At 52.1% G+C, this 16,733-nt stretch overlaps 1 protein-coding gene across 6 annotated transcripts; it reads right to left on the minus strand.

Moving 5' to 3' along the window:
• Positions 1–227: 227 nt before the first annotated feature.
• NFE2L1 (NFE2 like bZIP transcription factor 1) lies at positions 228–12,641 on the minus strand. 6 transcript variants are annotated; one of them, XM_064495984.1, is made up of 6 exons: positions 12,493–12,641; positions 9,977–10,978; positions 4,996–5,178; positions 4,494–4,583; positions 4,112–4,270; positions 228–3,334 (listed from the first exon to the last, which is right to left on the minus strand). In XM_064495984.1, the coding sequence occupies exons 2-6, from the start codon at positions 10,484–10,486 to the stop codon at positions 1,988–1,990; spliced, it is 2,289 nt and encodes a 762-aa protein (XP_064352054.1). In that variant the 5' UTR covers positions 10,487–10,978; positions 12,493–12,641; the 3' UTR covers positions 228–1,987. The 6 variants fall into 6 exon arrangements, with proteins under 6 accessions (XP_064352054.1, XP_031324108.1, XP_031324107.1 ...); XM_031468248.2 differs by having other exon boundaries at positions 4,996–5,211; XM_031468247.2 differs by lacking the exon at positions 12,493–12,641 and adding an exon at positions 12,086–12,201 and having other exon boundaries at positions 4,996–5,211.
• Between the last annotated feature and the right edge of the window lie 4,092 nt (positions 12,642–16,733).

The following is a 16,733-nucleotide window of genomic DNA, read 5'->3' on the forward strand; positions in this document are numbered from 1 at the left end:
TGGCAAACCCTGCAAAAAGGTACGTAACACCTGATTGGAAGGTTTGACACTATTTAAACCTTTTCTTTTGCCTTTCTAAATTCTTCATTGCCAACCTCCCCTGCTCTCCACCCACCTTCCCAAGAGAGCTCTGCCTTAGCCACACAATGACCAGTCCTGTCCCTCATGGGGCCTGTTTCCTTTACTCTCAACTTAAATTCAAAGTAGGGAAAAACTGCACTTGAGAATGAATCATCCATTTTATTTTATTTTATTTTGTCATGTGCTCACAGCATCTCTCTCTCTCCTCTCCCTGGCAGGTCACAGAGATAAATTAAAAATAAAATCTACAAGGAAAATAATTTATAAAAGCACTTTCCAGGCTCATGCCTTCTATCCCTACTGCTCATTTAGAATTCCCCCCACCCCCGCAGTGGGGAGAAGAATCAGTGCTTCCCCCACTTCAACTCACTCCTGCTGATCTGGGCAGACAATGCTCCAGAGCCAGGCACGAGTAGGGGCAGCAGTGGCAAACAGAAATAAAGACACTGTGGTCCTGGAACCACCTGGCCATCTTGGCACTCCCCTCTCTGCCTCCCCTAGGCAGTCCTCCAGGAGCCCTTACTAAGCTGGGGGTGCCGAGAAACTGCCTGTGGCCAAGAGCCTACGGGAGGGGTACCCTCAGCCCCCATTACATGCACTTCTCATTTTCCTAGAAAGAAACCCAAAAAAGAAAGCAGACGGAGACCTCGGGACAGAGGAGAAAAATCCCAAGTGTTCACATGGTTACACGGAGTCTTTATGGCAAAGAGAACATTTAGCAGCTTTGAATATTGGGGTATCTCCTTTTTACTCAACACAAGCATTCTAGACCCTATAAGTGAAACAGGGCTCAAGCCCTAAAAAAATCAAAGCGCAAGAAACTCTAAGAGAATTAGTTTTTGTTGTTGCTGCTGGGTTTCATAGTTTCTTTTTTCCAGTGACAAGCCCAGTTGTTGGTAGGGGAGGCCTGAGGGCAGGGTCACTCCCCAGTGTTGTGCTGAATACTGCCTGGCTTCTCCACATCCCCCTGCCTCAGAGCAGCCCCCAAGAGGCTGCAGGCCCAGCACTAGGGGCTCTGCCAGCAACCCAGCTGCAGAAGAGCTCCAGGCAGCCAGTGAGGAGTGGGGGCACGTGGGCGGGAAGGAACAGCGTTCGCATGCAGGCTCTGATGGAGACGCGGGAGCCTCAGCTCGGGGCTGACTGGGCACGTAAGACGGACGGCAGGGCAGTGAGTGACATGCTTGGTGTTGGGGCTGCTGCAACACGGGGCCTCATGACCCTTTCCTGTTCACTCTAACCTTTGACCCTAACCCTCCAAGCCAGTGTTGGGTCCCAGTGGCTCCCCTATGACTGTAACCTCACAGGAGATATCCAAGAACTCCCTTCAGGTTTACCAAAGTGCAGGAACAGAAAGAGTTCACAGCCCCGCCACCTCCCAGAACCCACCGTGTTCCACCCTCCGCTGGGGTTAAGTGGGGTTTACTCACATCAATGACTTAGTCCCACTTAAAACCTGCAGCCTGGAATCCTGGCGAGAGCCAACCTTAACCTGCCCTGTGATTTTCCTCCCGCTTTGATTTTTTGGGTTTTTTTTTTTTTTTTTTATTCCTTCCTTCCAGGAATGAGACTTTCTACTACTTTCCTCCTCTCCTCTCCCAAGTCCCTTCCTTCCCTTTTGTTGGCCTCCAGCAATGCCAGCACCACCCTTCCCTCAAAGGAAACGGGTAGGGGCGAGGACCCTGTCCACCCAAATGGTCTGGCCACTTCCACCCCCTCCCACAGTGGGGGAAGCTGAGCCAGACAGCGCCTGCGCCTGCCTCTTCCTGTCCGCTGACCCGCAGTCATCCCATCTGAGAAGATCTATTGGATAAGAAGGCATTAAAGTCCCCGCTGTAGGTCCAGGTCCAGGCCCAGCCCTTCTCCAGTTTCCATCTTGGTGAGCGTCAACCCCCCTTCCTCCCCAGGCTCACTTTCTCCGGTCCTTTGGCTTCCTCTCCTGCCGCCGGGCCTGCTGGTCGGCCAAGGTGCGGGGAATGAGGAGGACGCTGCCGTCCCCGGCGTACTGGAGCGCGTACTGGCTGGGCGAGTAGGGCCGCCCGTTCTCATCCCGAAGCCGCCCAAACACCTCCTGGTACAGGCTCTGGACCTTCTGCTTCATCTGCCGCAGGGAGCGGAGAAACTCCACCTTCTCCCGCAGCAGTCGGGCTTTGTCGCGCTGCAGGTCCTCCACGTCGCGCTCCAGGTTCAGGATGGTGTCCAGCTTGCGCTTGCGGCAGTTCTGCGCCGCCATCTTGTTCTTGCCGCGGCGCCGGATGTCACGGATGAGGCTCAGCTGGGCCTCACTCAACTGGTATTTGGACAGCAGCTCGTTGAATTCCTCCACCGGCAGGTTGATGATCTTGTCATTGGTGAAGGGGATCTTCATGGCTCGGGCTCGATGCTCATCCCGGCTCATCTGCTTGTCCAGGAAGTCAGCCTGCTTCTCCTTGCTGCCTTTCTTGAGGGCACTGGGTGGTGGCAGGTCAGCAGAGTCGAGGGCACTGGGCGCCATGTTGTACGTGTGATTGTGGCCCACGTGCTCCAAGTAGGGCAGGCAGGAGAGCTGAGACGGATCCTGGTAGCTCATGCGGCAGAACTTGGAATACTCGGGCTGGTAGCCCACAGCGCCCTCGGCCTCTTCCAGATCCAAGGTCTCAGAGTCAGAGCTGTAGCCAACGGCACCCTCCTCAGAAAAGGAGGAAGAGGCTGAGGAAGAAGTGGAGGAGGAGGAGGAGGAAGAGGAAGAGGAGGAGGAAGAGCTGCCTTCAGAGCTGCTCAGGGAGGAAGGGCTATGGCTGGAGTCCAAGGAAAGGCCTGAGTCAGAGTCAAATTCTTCTTCAAGCTGGGAGGCCTGCACGGGGTTAAAGCCTTCTTCAATGGCCAGGTCCATCAGGCTGATCTCATCCAGCATGGCTTCATCTAAAAGACCCCCCAGCGGGTCAGGCAGCTCAGGGACTGCTGTGTCGTTGGCTGTGCTGTTGAGCTGGGCCGGAAAGAAGAGCCCTGCCAGGTTGGTGGAGCCAAAGGTGGAGTTGAGGCTGGTGGAATTGCTGGGGACCAGAGGGAGCAGTGTGGAGCTGCTGGCCACAGGCAGGCTCTCCACCTCGGGGCTGAAGAGTGAGAAGTCCTGGCTGCAGCCCCCCAGGGATGCCTGATGCAGGCTGACATTCTGATTGATGGGAGTGTTGGGGGCAAGGCTGTAGTTGGTGCTCAGTGGGTCTCCAGGAGGGGCATTATACAGGATTTCACTTGTTGATGTGTTCACTTCCATGGCCTGGGAGGGGAGAAGAGCATCACCATTCACTCAGGTGTGGCTGGGGGCTCACACTAGCAGGCACCCAACACTGGCATGGCTGCATGGGAGTAAAGGCAGGAGACTGGAAACCAGAGCCCATGGCATCAGCTCCTGGCCCCACTTGATCCGTCAGGCCTGGCAGAGTCGGGTTCCTCCCTGCAGATCCTACCCTAACACACGACTGATCAGTTCCAGGTCATGTTTGGCCAGATTCCCCCATAACGGAGGGAGAAGAAGAAAACACCTAATACTGACTACCTCTTTACTACAAAATCAGCACAGTGAAAGGAACACGCAGCCTTGGAGTGAGAAAGCCTAGCTGCACCACTTGCTGTGTGACCAGGAGCATTTCACTCAACCTCTCTTTGAAATTCAATGTCCTCACCTTTAAAATAATAAAGGGCTGACTAGATGATTGTGAGGGCCAAGTGAGATGACAAGGGTTGTACTGTAAGGCACTGCAGGCATGTCAGCTCTTATTAATGCTAAACCTTGGAAGCACCCGGCCAAGTGATAATCTGCCTGAAGGGAAAGGAAGAAGGTGCACCTGCTTTAGAAGCTCAGCCCTGGGGCTTTAACCCAGACCCCAATCCTGACCCCAGGCCCTACTGCCCCAAGGAGACGCCTGGACAGTTACCAGAGTCCCTACTTTCCTATGCATCAGAGAGGCTCCTCTTTTCATAAAAGTGAAAAAGCAACTGAGTATAAAGATACCCCACATGGAGTTAGATTTGTGCCCAGTCCTGATAATCCTACCTGCATTTCCATGATGGACATGAGATCTTGCCACTGCTGTTCCAAATCAAACGGCGACTCAGTCTCAGTCAGGAGAGGAGACAAAAGGTTGTTCTGAAGACCTGGGGGCTCACTCTCACTAGGCACTGCTTCTGTTATGCTGGAAATGTCTGCTGGAAACTAAGGCAAAACACAGAGGGTTTAACAGGGGAGAAGGAAAGACTACTTTCTGCTCACCTCCCAGAGACTACTTAAGGTCCTGATCCTTCCTTCCTCTGAACTCACCCCCAGCAGCCAGGAGGAGGCCAGCACCAAGAGCTGGCCCCTTAGACAGTCACAGAGAGACACACCATGTGCAGGCTGCCCTGCTGGCTCAGTGGGCTCTCCCTGGAGTCCTGCTCACCTCAGCATTCTCCCCAAAGGGGCAGGTGGCCTCCACCAGCCTAAGGCACTCTTTCAGGGACAGGGCTGTCTGGTCCTCCCCACCAGGCACCTGTGGCAACAGCAACTGTAAGTCTGACTGACCTGGGCCTTGACTGCCTGTGGGCTGAAGCCTCTTTCCCAGCCTTTCCAAAGGGAAGCTTAAAGGAGGACCTGCGTGGTCGCAGGCCTACACTCTCTCTCTGTTCCTAGGCTATCAGCTAGCCCTGAGTCCCAAACTTCAGGAGAGAACAGAGTGAGAGGAAGAGTCCTGATGCAAGCAGAAAGCTGCTAGGCACTCTGCCTCCAGCGTGCAGTTCGTTACGAGGCGTGGCCCCTGTGCTTCTGCTGCTCTTCCCTGCCCGATTCCTCAGTCCACTCACTGTGATTTAGAGACCCAACCCAACGTATACATTCAGGCCCATCTCACAGACACAACTTTTCTCTAAAAAGAAGTTTCTAGAAGTGAGCAGAGCTGGGAGTACCTGTGCAGGGAAGCTCTCCCCAGTCTCTCCATCCACTAGCAGATTTCGTGCCAGAGCTTCTGCACCCTCGCTTGGCCAAGTGTCCTCCTGCTCTGCTCCATCTTGCAGTTCCTTATCCACATCTTGCTCCTTCTGGCGATGACTGTAGTCAAAAATCTCACGCCCAGCCCCCAGGTCAATATCCTGCCGCCAAAGGATGTCAATCAGATCTATGTCCTGAAAGACAGATGACCGCGACTTTAGCTCTGGGGTCTAGGGACTCCTCCCTGTCCTTTCCCTCAGAGGTCCCTCCTAGCATCACTCTGATTACTCCGGGGTGAGGCCCCTCCCATTCTATACCTGCCAGCCTCTAGCCCCTGGCCCCTCCATACTAGCAAGGCTTCATTCATCCATTTCCAGAGACCAGCCTCCAAAAAAGAAAAAAAAAGAGCTAGCAAAACCACTAGTATGACCACCACTATACAGGTCTGTGGGCTTAAGATCTGGACCAGAGACACAGCCAGGCCAAAAGGCAGGGCCATCTCACCACTGCTCAAGAAGGAAGGGAGAATCAGGAGACACTTCTCATTTCAGGAACGGGAATCCCTTAAAACTTGATTTGTAGGAAGCTGGCCATGGCAAGCAAGGGGGAACTGTCACGCAGAATTGCTTCGTGGTGGCCAGGCTTGCATCAGCCTATGGTGCCATTTCATTTGCATAAAGGGGTGGGGTGGACTGGAGAGGAAAATCCCTGCATTTGCAACCACCTGATGCAACCAATGACAACCACAGGCTGTCTCCAGCCCTTCCTACAGCCATTCCCTACTCCCTGGCTGAGGCAGGAGTAAGGCTGAACACCCACAACTACTAAAGCCCAGGCTCACCTCAAGATCCATCCCTGCCAGAATGCCCACTCTCAGCTGATGCCAGCAAGCTGCCTCAATCCCAGGAGAGCCTCAGGCAGTCAGATGATCCTCACTGGGCACCCCACCCCTGCCAAGGCCAGCCCCACAGTGTCCCCTCACACCAGTGCTCACTCCCTTACCACACCCCAGGACTCACTGACTCCCATCAGTCAACCCACTCAAGGACATAGCCCCCATCACCGCCCAGCCACAACTGCCACCATGGGCACCAAAATGCCTTCCTCCTACTCTACCCTGGCAGCTCCTGATCAGTTCCTGCTCCAACTGCCACCCCCACTACCACCAGCCTAGAACCCCAATAAGTAAGAGACATTTGGGCTTCCTATACATGCTGCCCGCTGTGGCTGAAGAAACCGTAAACTGCTGCCTTCCATTCAGAGGTTAAAAGACATACTTTCCAGAAAGCAAAATCCTTAGCTTAGCCCCACCTCCCTAGCCCTGCCCAGGTATCCCTTTCCCACCATAACCCTCCCTGATCCTGAGACCTCCCAGATGTACCTCTCCCTGTAGTCTCCCCACATACACCAACCTGAACAGAAGCCCTGGACCCAGGAGCAGAGGGGGGCTGGGCCACCCGGTGACCAGCCACCAAAGAGTTAAGGGGCCGGCTCCCTTTGGCATGGTCCCCACCACTGTGAGAGCTTCGGTCCAGGCGGGTCATGGTCTGCGAGGTGAGCCCCAGGGCAGCCGGTGCCGGGCAGCCGAACAGGGGGCTGCAAGTAGCTCTTGGCTTGCAGGGAGCGCACCAGGCTGGAAGGGTGGCCCCTTGCTAGCTCCGAGGGGCCTGAGGAGGGTGCCCCACCCGTGCTGCTGCCTGGGCGGCCCAGCCCAGCCCCCTTCCTCCATCCTGAAGCAGCCCCCTCCCACCTCACAACCCCAGTTCCACTCAGGCGCCCGGCAGCCCCCACCCTGAGCTCACCGCAGAGGCTGCAGTGAGATGGGACTCCCACCCCATGCTCCGTGCTCAAGCTGCAGAGGAAAGCAAGCTCCCTCCTGGGCCTATCCTCCCGCTCCTCCCTCTCTCCCCCTCCCCACGCCCCCCAAACTTGTTACCTAGGCTGCAGCAAGGAGCCAATCCCCTCCCCCTCCCACCCCGCAGGTCACTGCTGAGGCTGCAGAGAGCCAATCCCCTCCCCCAGGTCAGCAGCTGGGCTGCGGAAAGAGCCAATCCCCTCCCACTGTCGTTACCTAGGCTGCGACGAGAGCCAATCTCCTCCCCCAAGTCTCCGCTGGAGATGCGGAAGGAGCCAATCCCCTCCCACCGCCTGTTACCTAGCTGCCGCCGGGAGCCAATCTCTGCACCAGGGCAGCTGGAGAAGCTGCCGCAAGGAACCAGCCCATCCCTGGGCCGCCTCCGTCTCCTCAAGGAGACGCACCCAGGGGCGGGCAGCCCCACCCAGCCCAGTCAGCCAGCCGGGGTGGCGCAGTGAGAGAGCCCTGGGGGGAAGGGGTGCCACTCTCCCTCCTGTCGCATCCTGCTTACCCAGCCCACTCAGGACTGGGCAGACACTCCTCCCCACAGCTTCTCCGGGAATCTAAGTTCTTCCCTGGAAGTGGAAGTAGTTTTCCCAGTCCTCAGGAGGGCTGTGGCCAGTTGTCCTCAAGCCCAAGGATCAAAGCTAAGCTGGGCAGGAACCCAGTGCACCCAGATCCACTAGGAGCCAGGGGATTTGTCACCCTACAACAGGCCAGAAGAGAGGAAGAGGGAAAGCCATCTTTCCACATGCAGCGATGTGACAGTGCCGGCCAGGTCTAGCCCCAGGCAAGAAGAAGGCGACACAGGCCTGAAGGCCAGCACTGAAGGAGACAGGTGCTCCACAACGTCCTGGACACAAATGTGTCCCCCACTCTCCTTACCCCACGCTTTGTTCATGAGCACTCTCTACCTGAGCCCTGGCTCACATCTCTAAAGCAGGAAAGAAGCCCCTGACAGATGCAAGGTCACAATTCCAGCTCCCATCCTCACTGCTGCTCCCCTTGAGCCTAAGGTCAGGTCAGGGACAGTATGTTCTCGGTCGCAGAGCGCTCCCCCTCGCCTGCAAAGAGCTGTACACAGGCCACCCCCCTGCTCTGGGCAGAGTGCCAACCTCGAGGGGAATCCTATCCCTGACAAGGGCCTGGGCTATAGCTGTCCATCGAACAGGCCTGGCAGCAGGGGAGAGCTGCCACCCTGGGGATAATACCAGCTCCAGCAGTGCCTGTCACATGCTCTGGACCTGGGTATTTTTATCCCTGAGTTGCTGAGGAAATGTTGTTCCAGACACATAATAATCCTCCCTTCCCCCATACCTAGCCTGGGCCCCTAATGCTGACCTACCTCCAGCCCTCACAGGGAGCAATGAAGACTTGGGGTCAGTCAAAGCACAACCTTCAAAAAGGCCAACAAACAGAGGGAAGCAAGGTCGAAGTACCATCCCATCCGACTCCACCCCAAACAATTATATTCACAACATCCCATCCTATCCCAGGAGAGGTCCCTGCAGGAAGAGGAATGAAGGTCCACAAGTAGGATTCCCAAGCCCAGTCATACCTGCCCCTCAAGGAGCTACCATGGGGCAGGAGGATGGAAGAGGAGGCTGGAAGGCATACTTCTTCAGATCACTGTACCAAGACTGGGGCCCATTTGAAGGAAAAAGAACAGAGGAAGCAGAAGAGATGTAAAGTTCCCAGGGGCACTGTTAGAATCTCAGAATAGACACACTGAAAGGTAAGGACTGTTAATGGCTCCCATACTCAGGTGATTCTAGTCTCTCTCAAAGTAATTCCAGTATAAGCCAGCTGAGCATAAAGCAACCCTGGCACTACTGACACTTGGGGCCAGATCAGTCTCTCATCTGGGGGCTGTCCTATGCTTTTTAGGAAATTTAGTGGCATCCCATGCCTCTCCCCACTAGATGCCAACAGCACCTTCTCCAGTTGTGACAACCAAAACCGTCTCTAGATACTGCCACATGTCCCGTAAGGGGCAAAAGTCACCTCCAGTTAAGGACCACTGGCCCAGAGAAGTCACACACTGACAGTCACTAACATTCTGAGAACTGAGCTCAGGAATGGGCTCGAACACAGGATGAAGGGCAAAATCTGGTCTGACTGGTAGGCAGAAAAAGCCAAGTTCTACAGCATCTGTAAAACTTTTTAAATACCTCCACATCCCCTCTTCCCAAACATCTACCCCATCCCCACACAAGACTCAGCTTTGGAAAACCCAGCCCAGTGCAATCCAGCCTCCTCTTTCCCTAACAGACAGGCAAGAACAGTGGACCTTTTTTGAAGTTTCTTAACACTGAGTCGCAAGCCAAGGCCAAACACAGAGCTCATAGCAGTCTTATTACATTGGTGGGGCAGGGAAAGCAGACGCCATTTAACATCATTAAAGACAAATGCATCACCTTCTGCCCAAAACAGTATGCCAGCCACATGTAAGGAGTTAAGATGTCTAACAGCTCAAAGCAAGCTGACTTCAGCAGCAGAACGCAGCTTCTCTTCTAGCTCCCATCCCTATGCCCTGCAGTGAGCCTTTAGCAAAAAAAGGGAGCTTTGGCCCTCTCCTGGCCAAGAATAACTATCTAAATCTACCCCTTGGCTCAGGCCCAGGAGAGCCGACTTATCAGGACCTTACAACAACAGGCCTGACCACAAAGGAGGAGAACGTCAGGATACATATGTGTGTTTTGATATGGGGGGAGGTACAAGGCAACAGTCCACAAAATATTTGTGTCTTAGCAACAGATACACACTGCATCAAAGCCCATCACAACATGATTCCCTCCCCCACACCAGGCCTCCAGGAGTCATGTTGAAATCTAAGCAGTAAACACACAGGCATGTTCTAGGAACCTCCTACTGCCCTGACAGTACATTTAGAGGTAGGTCAATGGTTCAACACAAGGAAAATGCTCCCAGCCCCCAATCCATCAGACAATTCAGCCCATTCTTATTAAAGAACAACGCCTGAAATCCCCCTGCAACCTCTCTGGTTCTTTACAGGGGTTAGTATTATGACCACACTCCTTCAGGACCAGCCCATCCCCCCAACCACAGATCCTTCCCACCCATCCCTCCATGTAGCCACTAACCTCTTTGGTTAAGTCTCCACTGACTGGAGGGGCCACAGCCCCCAAATCCTCCAAATCTTCACTGAATCCCTGCTCCGTTTCGCTTTCTCGCACCCCGTTGTCTGGGCCGGTCACATCTTGGAGACCACTGGAACTCTCGAGGGTGAGGCCTGAGCTAGGCTGGCTGCCAGAGACAGACCCCTCCGGATCCCGGTGGACCAGCCAGGCGTTAACCTCAGTGGTCGGCACCTGGAACCTGTCCAGGGCCCTCACCTGACTGAGGAGCCGCCGGGCAGTGAAGTAATTGTCCAGGTCTATGCTCTTGGGGTGGATACCATAGCCATCCAAGGTATTCCTCAGGTTGTGGAACTGGGTCTGAGTATAGGCAGAACTGGGCCCCAGGATGATCTCCCGGAGCGGGGGGAGCTGTGAGGTCAGGTAAGTATCCACGTCCACCCGCACCCCAATCAAACTGAGCAGAATGGTGAACTGGAGGAGTCCTTCCGTAAAGTATTTCTTCAGAGAAAGCATTGCTGAAGGACCAGAATGTTTATGCTTTTTGGTTTTTAAATCTTCCAAAAGATAAATCAAGGCCACTGCTCTGCTGCTCCAGCCAGCAAGTTACCCGCCTCAGTGCCAAACTCTGTACCCCACCCTGGCAGCTCCTTGATGGCCTCAGATGAAAGCACACCCCTTGGATCCAAGGCCACACTCCAGACCACATTCACTTTTCCCTTCTTGATACCTCACCTCTGAAAGTACAACTGTTCCTAACCCAGTCCAGGCCCTCAGGGCCCACGTGACTCACTGTCTCCACAGTCCACATACAGTCACTTCCTCACTCACGTTAGCTGGCCTCTCTCTGTAGATTCCAATGCAGGCTGTTCTCAGGAACAGCTGATGGATTTTTTTTTTCCTTCTCCCTCCTAAGGTTTATTTTCTTTGGCTGGAGCTACAGGCCTTTTGTCTTGGGTCAGAGTGTCCCGCCTCCTCCACACTTACCAGGGGGGTTTCCAGAGAAACCTGCAATAGCAATCAAAAAAGCAAGAGAATAAGATTCCATAATTTTCATGCCATGATCAAGGCAAAAGGTAGAAAACACATTAAAAGGCCACTTTTATTTTTTATTAAAAAATAAGTCAATTATTATACTCCCAGAGAAACAAAAACAAAAACCTGTTACAGACAACTATGAAAGGAAGATATTGCTCACAAAGGGTCTTAGTTTCTAGATATTAATCTTGCAACATCTTAAAAGGTAGCTCATTTTGGATAAGCTGATAATGCCCAGAGCATCCAAAATATTTTACATGTCTGATTTACTAACCCTCCCCCAACCCCATACACACACTACCCACTTCTATTTTTAGCTTGAGAAGTCCATTTCCTATCTTGAAAGAAAGTTTCCCATCTCTCGCGAGAAAACTGCCTACAATTCTTGTCCCTTTAAGTTCTAAAGGGGAGGGAGATTAATGGGTGAGAGTGTAAAAGGACAAGAGGACAACCACCACATCACAGTAAGCCTTTTTGTTTTCCCAACTTTGAAATCTGATTTCCCTTTCCGATCACTCACATTAAAAAAAAAAATGAGGGGTACTAACAGGGATGAGGGGGCCCTAAGGCAGGATTATTTGGTCCTGAATTGGAATAGACAAATTTTATTTTTATTCACTTGACCTTCTGAGCCAAAGCAGAAGGATATGACCCAGTCCTCAACCCAGATAGCCAAGTGGGGAGGGAGTAAATCTGCCTTTCAGTTTCTAGCCTCTACTTTTGAGCTTCCATTACCCTCAGAAACTAAGACATAGCTCTCTCGTCTTCACTGTTGTGACCCATGTACCAACTTAACCCTAAAGGGAAAAGAGGGGTCTACCCACACACATACACACACACACGCCCCCTTAAAGTGGGATCTACACACACACACACACACACACACACACACACACCCTTATCTGGTTAGAGTAAACACAACTGCGACCCAGAATTCCTGCTTACGCTACCCTCCAGTTCTCACACAATTTATTACTAAAACCTCCCAAGAGCTAATTAAGTACAAGAAACCGGACAAGGTCTCTTAAAGACCGAGTAAGGCCAGGTCTGAGCCCGGTCCCACCCTGCCCCGGATACCCGAGTCCGGCTGGGACCAAGTCGCCATGCCGCTCCTGGCGCCTCGGCTTCTAGCCTTCTGGAACAGCAGCGAACAAGTGCTACTTTCCTGGCCTTGACCCTCCCTTACAGCCAAACCCCACCCCACCCTCCGCCCCTGTGGCCCCACCCCGCTCCCAAGCCCGGGCCTAACACCACGCCTTCTCAGGCCCTCAGCCCTCCCCAGTCCAACCCACGCCGGAGCCGGCTTTCTCCGCGGCCTCTGGGCCCCTCCCCGCCAGGGCCAGGGCCTGGCCTCGACACGAACTCGGTTTGGCCGCCCGCTCCCGCCTCCTGCCCCTCAGCTCCACCCCGCCGCCCTTCACCCCATAAGCCTCTGCCCCACGGTGCTGCGCCCCTCCCGTCAGGGAAAAGAATGTGCCTGATACCCGCTGCTGAGCTCGGCGTCCGCCGCTGCCGCCACAGCAGGCCCTCAACCCGAGTCCAGGCCTTGCCGCCGCCACAGCCGGCCGGCCTAGAGCTCGCCAGCCTCTGCTTCCCTCCCGCCCCCTCTTTCCACCTCACTCGGAAGCCCGCCCTCCGCGTCCCAGGAACACGTTCCTCCAATCGACGAGGCGAGACCGCGGCCATCGCCGGATGTCGCTTTGATTGACAGCAGAGAGAGCCCAATGGGCTGAGTGTGCCTCCTCCTTCCTATACCAATTTCCCAAGACTGACAAGGTCCACGGCCCAATGGACATATAGGCCCACCCCGCGGCGTAGGCCGGCCAATAAAAGGGGCGAAGGGCCTGTCTCCCGGCGTTCTGGACTTCCTCCGTCCGCCGGCCGCAGGAGGTATTACAGGCTGGGCGCGTAGTAAAGGAAACAAGCTGAGCGCTTCCAGTGCATCGTTTGGCGGGGGTATAAGGGCTTACGGCCAGTAATAAGAGGTGGTATCGCCGTCGGAGCGCGGAATCCCCCCTTGAGGGTTCCCACGATGACTTGCAAAAGTCCTGTGAGACCTGAGCGGCTGAGGTGGGGCACAGAGCATGTGTTTCGCATGTGGGGACGCCCGTGCCGCCATCTTGGGTGCTGGCAGCGGAACCCGCTCCCCCAGCTTCCGCTCCATGCGGGCCTGGCATATCGCCCCTCGCCAGGCAGGGACCGTTGCACTATTTGTCTGGAGCAAGGGTCGCATCGTGGCAGCAGCCCTGCGGGCAGGTTGCCACGACAGTAGTGGGACATTGGGAGTGTAAGAGATACGGCATAATCAGTGTTTTTGTCACGATAGAAACACCCGGAAGAGCTCTTCCTCTCTCTAGTCTCCCCTGCCAAGCTCCCATGGAGCTTAGTTTTGCTTTTCAGGAAATTTCCTCAGTTTCTAGTGTTCTCCAGTTTCACCTCGGCAACATCTTTTGTGATTTTTCAAGTATTATTTCACCCCCAACATCACTTGGGGAAGCTGGCAAATTTTGAGGCACTGCTCCAGAGATTCTGATACCCTTATTTTGGGGTGGCAGCATGATAAACTTGACTGTTTATTAAACCACAAGGGTAGTTTTAATGCTGCTGGTGCGGAGATCACTTTTAGGCAGTCACTGAGTTTAGTATGTTGAATCTGCTGTTGTTCCCAGCTGTGGGACAAGGAGGCATTGGCTCAAATTCTTGACTCTCTCGTAATCTAGCGGGCAAGTCATTGGTCCTTGTACAACCAAGGACAAGGCCAGCTGGTAACTCATTTGATGAGAACATCGAGCCCATCACGTGTCTGGAGAGTTAGGCAGCTTCATTTGGGTTAGTTCACAGACTAAGGACTTTCACCATGTAGAAGTATACAGCAGCATTCATTAATTGAATCGTCAGAAAACTGAGCCAGTTACCCTTTCAGAGAGAATGTGCTTCATTTTTTTCATTTTACTATTTGTCTCCCAGGGAGTGCTAGAATATAAACTCCATAAGGACTAGAGTTTTGTGCATCAGCTATTTAGTTTTCAACACCTAGAACAGTGCCTGCAACTTAGTAGACACAATAAATACTTGCTGACTAATTGAAGGGGAACTCAAGCAGGTAGGCCTGTGATTTAAATTTCCTATTATATTACCATATATAAACAACAAGGACCTACTGTATAGCACAGGGAACTATATTCAATTTCTTATAATAACATAATGGAAAAGAATCTGAAAAATATGTATAACTGAATCACTTTGCTGCACACCTGAAGCTAACATTGTAACTCAGCTACACTACAATAAAAGTAAACTTTTAAAAAAATTAAGTTCCTGTTAAAATCAGAAACTAATACTTGGAGGAAGTGTGATTTTGAAGAATATGGCATGTTATCAAGAAAATGGTTGATCATTCAGCCCCTGAATAAGACCACAAAGGTAAATACTACCATTGGATAAGAAAGAAGTTAAGGTGTGATTGGTAACTAAAAATGTATCAACGGGATTGAAAAGGAAATATTTTAAAACCACAGCATTAAAAGATATCAAGAGTAGACTAAAGTTACCAGGCTTAAATACAAGACTATTTTAAGAAGACAGAAGGAAAAATTGCATACTAAAAGTGGCCACCTGTTTGACACAGCAAATACAGAACAATTTTAAACCCTGTCATAGTTTTGAAAAAGCAACAACTGGGCAATCCTATATGGGGAGTCAGGGAACCTTAGCACCAACAGTGGGACAGTCCATTTGTATTTTCCAAGTTTCTTTTGAGCTACATAGCTGGGTACCAGCTGCCTGGGATAAGAAATAAAGTCATGTAGTGTATATAAGACTTACAAGAATCAAGATAAATATTCACTGAAATGGCATTTGTGGGTGGGACTGCCACACTGGGGAGATAACATGTGATACTCTCATGACACTTTGAAAGCCTAAATTCATTTGGTCACTTTAATGGCTTATAGCTTTGTTGAGATAGCGCTCTTGTCCATCCTCTCCTTTCCTTTCTCTCCTTTCTGGGGTCCTGGCTGTGGAGAGAGCAGCAGGCTCTGAGAATAGGAGGGGCTCCATGTTAATCCTTAGAGAAGGGGCTGGGAGAGGTGTAGAGTCTTTTGTTTTTGCCCACACTATCCTGTTCCTTTTCTTTTGCCTCCCAGCTTCAGGGACTGTGTTTAAATGTGTATAATAAGTGAGTGTAAACTGGGAGAGAGATGGATCAGAAACTGTATTATTGGATTAAAGAACGACAGGGTAGTTTGAAAAAATTTCCTGCTCAGCAGTTACAGAAAGATGGGAAGAAAAAGGGGAAAACAATTTCTGGCCCATTGCAAGGGCTGAGGAGAATGTAGGTGCAAATAAAGTCTCAGCAGCAGGTGGTTAGGCCTGGCACGGTGTGGGTGTCCAGGATATTTAATATTTTCCTTGGAGGGTGGAGATTGAAATACTGTCTTCTACTCTGTCTAGAGTTCCAGGTCAAGTCTGAACTGAGCAGGTGCAAACCTCCTTCGCAGAACCCACTGATTAACCTTGTGAAATCCAGGGTGTATCCATCTTCACCGGGGAAGCTACCCGCCTCCCTCCCCCACAACACTCCTCCTCCCCCCTCTTTGCCTGGGACAGCTGTTAATAGGACAATTACCCAAGAAGCAAAAGAAAGATCCCGTGCTGATGTGTCATCAGTCCTGGTTTATCCATTAAGTCAGAGGGAGAAGACCACTGGAAAAAGTGAGCGCATGCACTTGCTCCCTAAGGGAGAGGCTGAGAGCCATCAGTAGAACCAGGCCTTGACGGGGAGACTCCAGGCTGCTCAGGAGAGGAGAGAAGGCAGTGGGAAGCCAGAAAGAGGGTTAGTTCTAATACACAGGGATTTAGGGTCATAAAAAGAGCCAGTTAACTACACTGAAATCTGATATGTTGACCCACCTTCCTCCTCAGGAAAAGCTTTTGCTGCCACCAGCAGGCACATCCATCCTCCAGTCATCCTGAGAGAATGACACCTGCCAGGAAACCCTCAGAGGAGGGAACGTGGGAAGGCAGGCTGGCTGCGGCTCAGAGTTCTTGTGGAATGGCAGAAATTGCTTTTTCCCCAAGGGCAAACCCAATCTTTCTGCTATTCTGGTTGCCCATTAGTTTTCCTTTCTTTAAAATTATTTTTATTTTTTTAAGATGAAAGTAGATCTATTCAGGGAGATTGCACACTCCATAGAGTGCAGGCCATCTCAGACGGCATAAACATGTTTTTAAATGTCCCTAGTCTATATAAATACTCTCACTCTCCAATTTGCAAGTATTCCAACAGAATGGATGAAATGGCTGCCTGAGATTTCCTTACCGCCCTTCTGAGAGATTCTAGGATTACATCCTGTCAATACTAAACGTTACCCTGTTTTGCAAGGAAATCAATTAGTTTTCCAACTAATTCAGACATCTGGCCCCCTTTCTTACATGGTAAACATCATTAGCAAGCTTGTTACCATTAAACCATCAAAAGAGGTAAAGCTCTTCTGCAAGCTAGCCTCTTCCCTGTACACTCTTCCCATGGCTGTCTTAGAAGATTGCTTCTCAACCCTGGCTGCACATTAGAATCACCTGGGGGACTTGTAAAAGCTATCAGTGCCCAGGTCCCACCCCCAACCAATTAAATCACAGTCTCTCAGAGCAGCCTGGGGCGTCAGGATTTTGTAAAAGCTCCTCAGGTGATTCTTATGTGCAGCCAGAGTAGAGAATCACTAGCTTG

Source organism: Camelus dromedarius, chromosome 16, assembly GCF_036321535.1.
Source record: "Camelus dromedarius isolate mCamDro1 chromosome 16, mCamDro1.pat, whole genome shotgun sequence".
NCBI lineage: Eukaryota > Metazoa > Chordata > Mammalia > Artiodactyla > Camelidae > Camelus > Camelus dromedarius.

Excerpts from the sequence above, each read along its gene's own strand:
- NFE2L1 (XM_031468248.2), bottom strand. The coding sequence starts at position 10,486 with ATGCTTTCTCTGAAGAAATACTTTACGGAAGGACTCCTCCAGTTCACC. Across the intron at positions 5,212-9,976 it reads GTGGAGACTTAACCAAAGAG|GACATAGATCTGATTGACAT; the intron begins GTTAGTGGCTAC and ends TCTGTCTTTCAG. Across the intron at positions 4,584-4,995 it reads GGGAGAGCTTCCCTGCACAG|GTGCCTGGTGGGGAGGACCA; the intron begins GTACTCCCAGCT and ends CTGTTGCCACAG.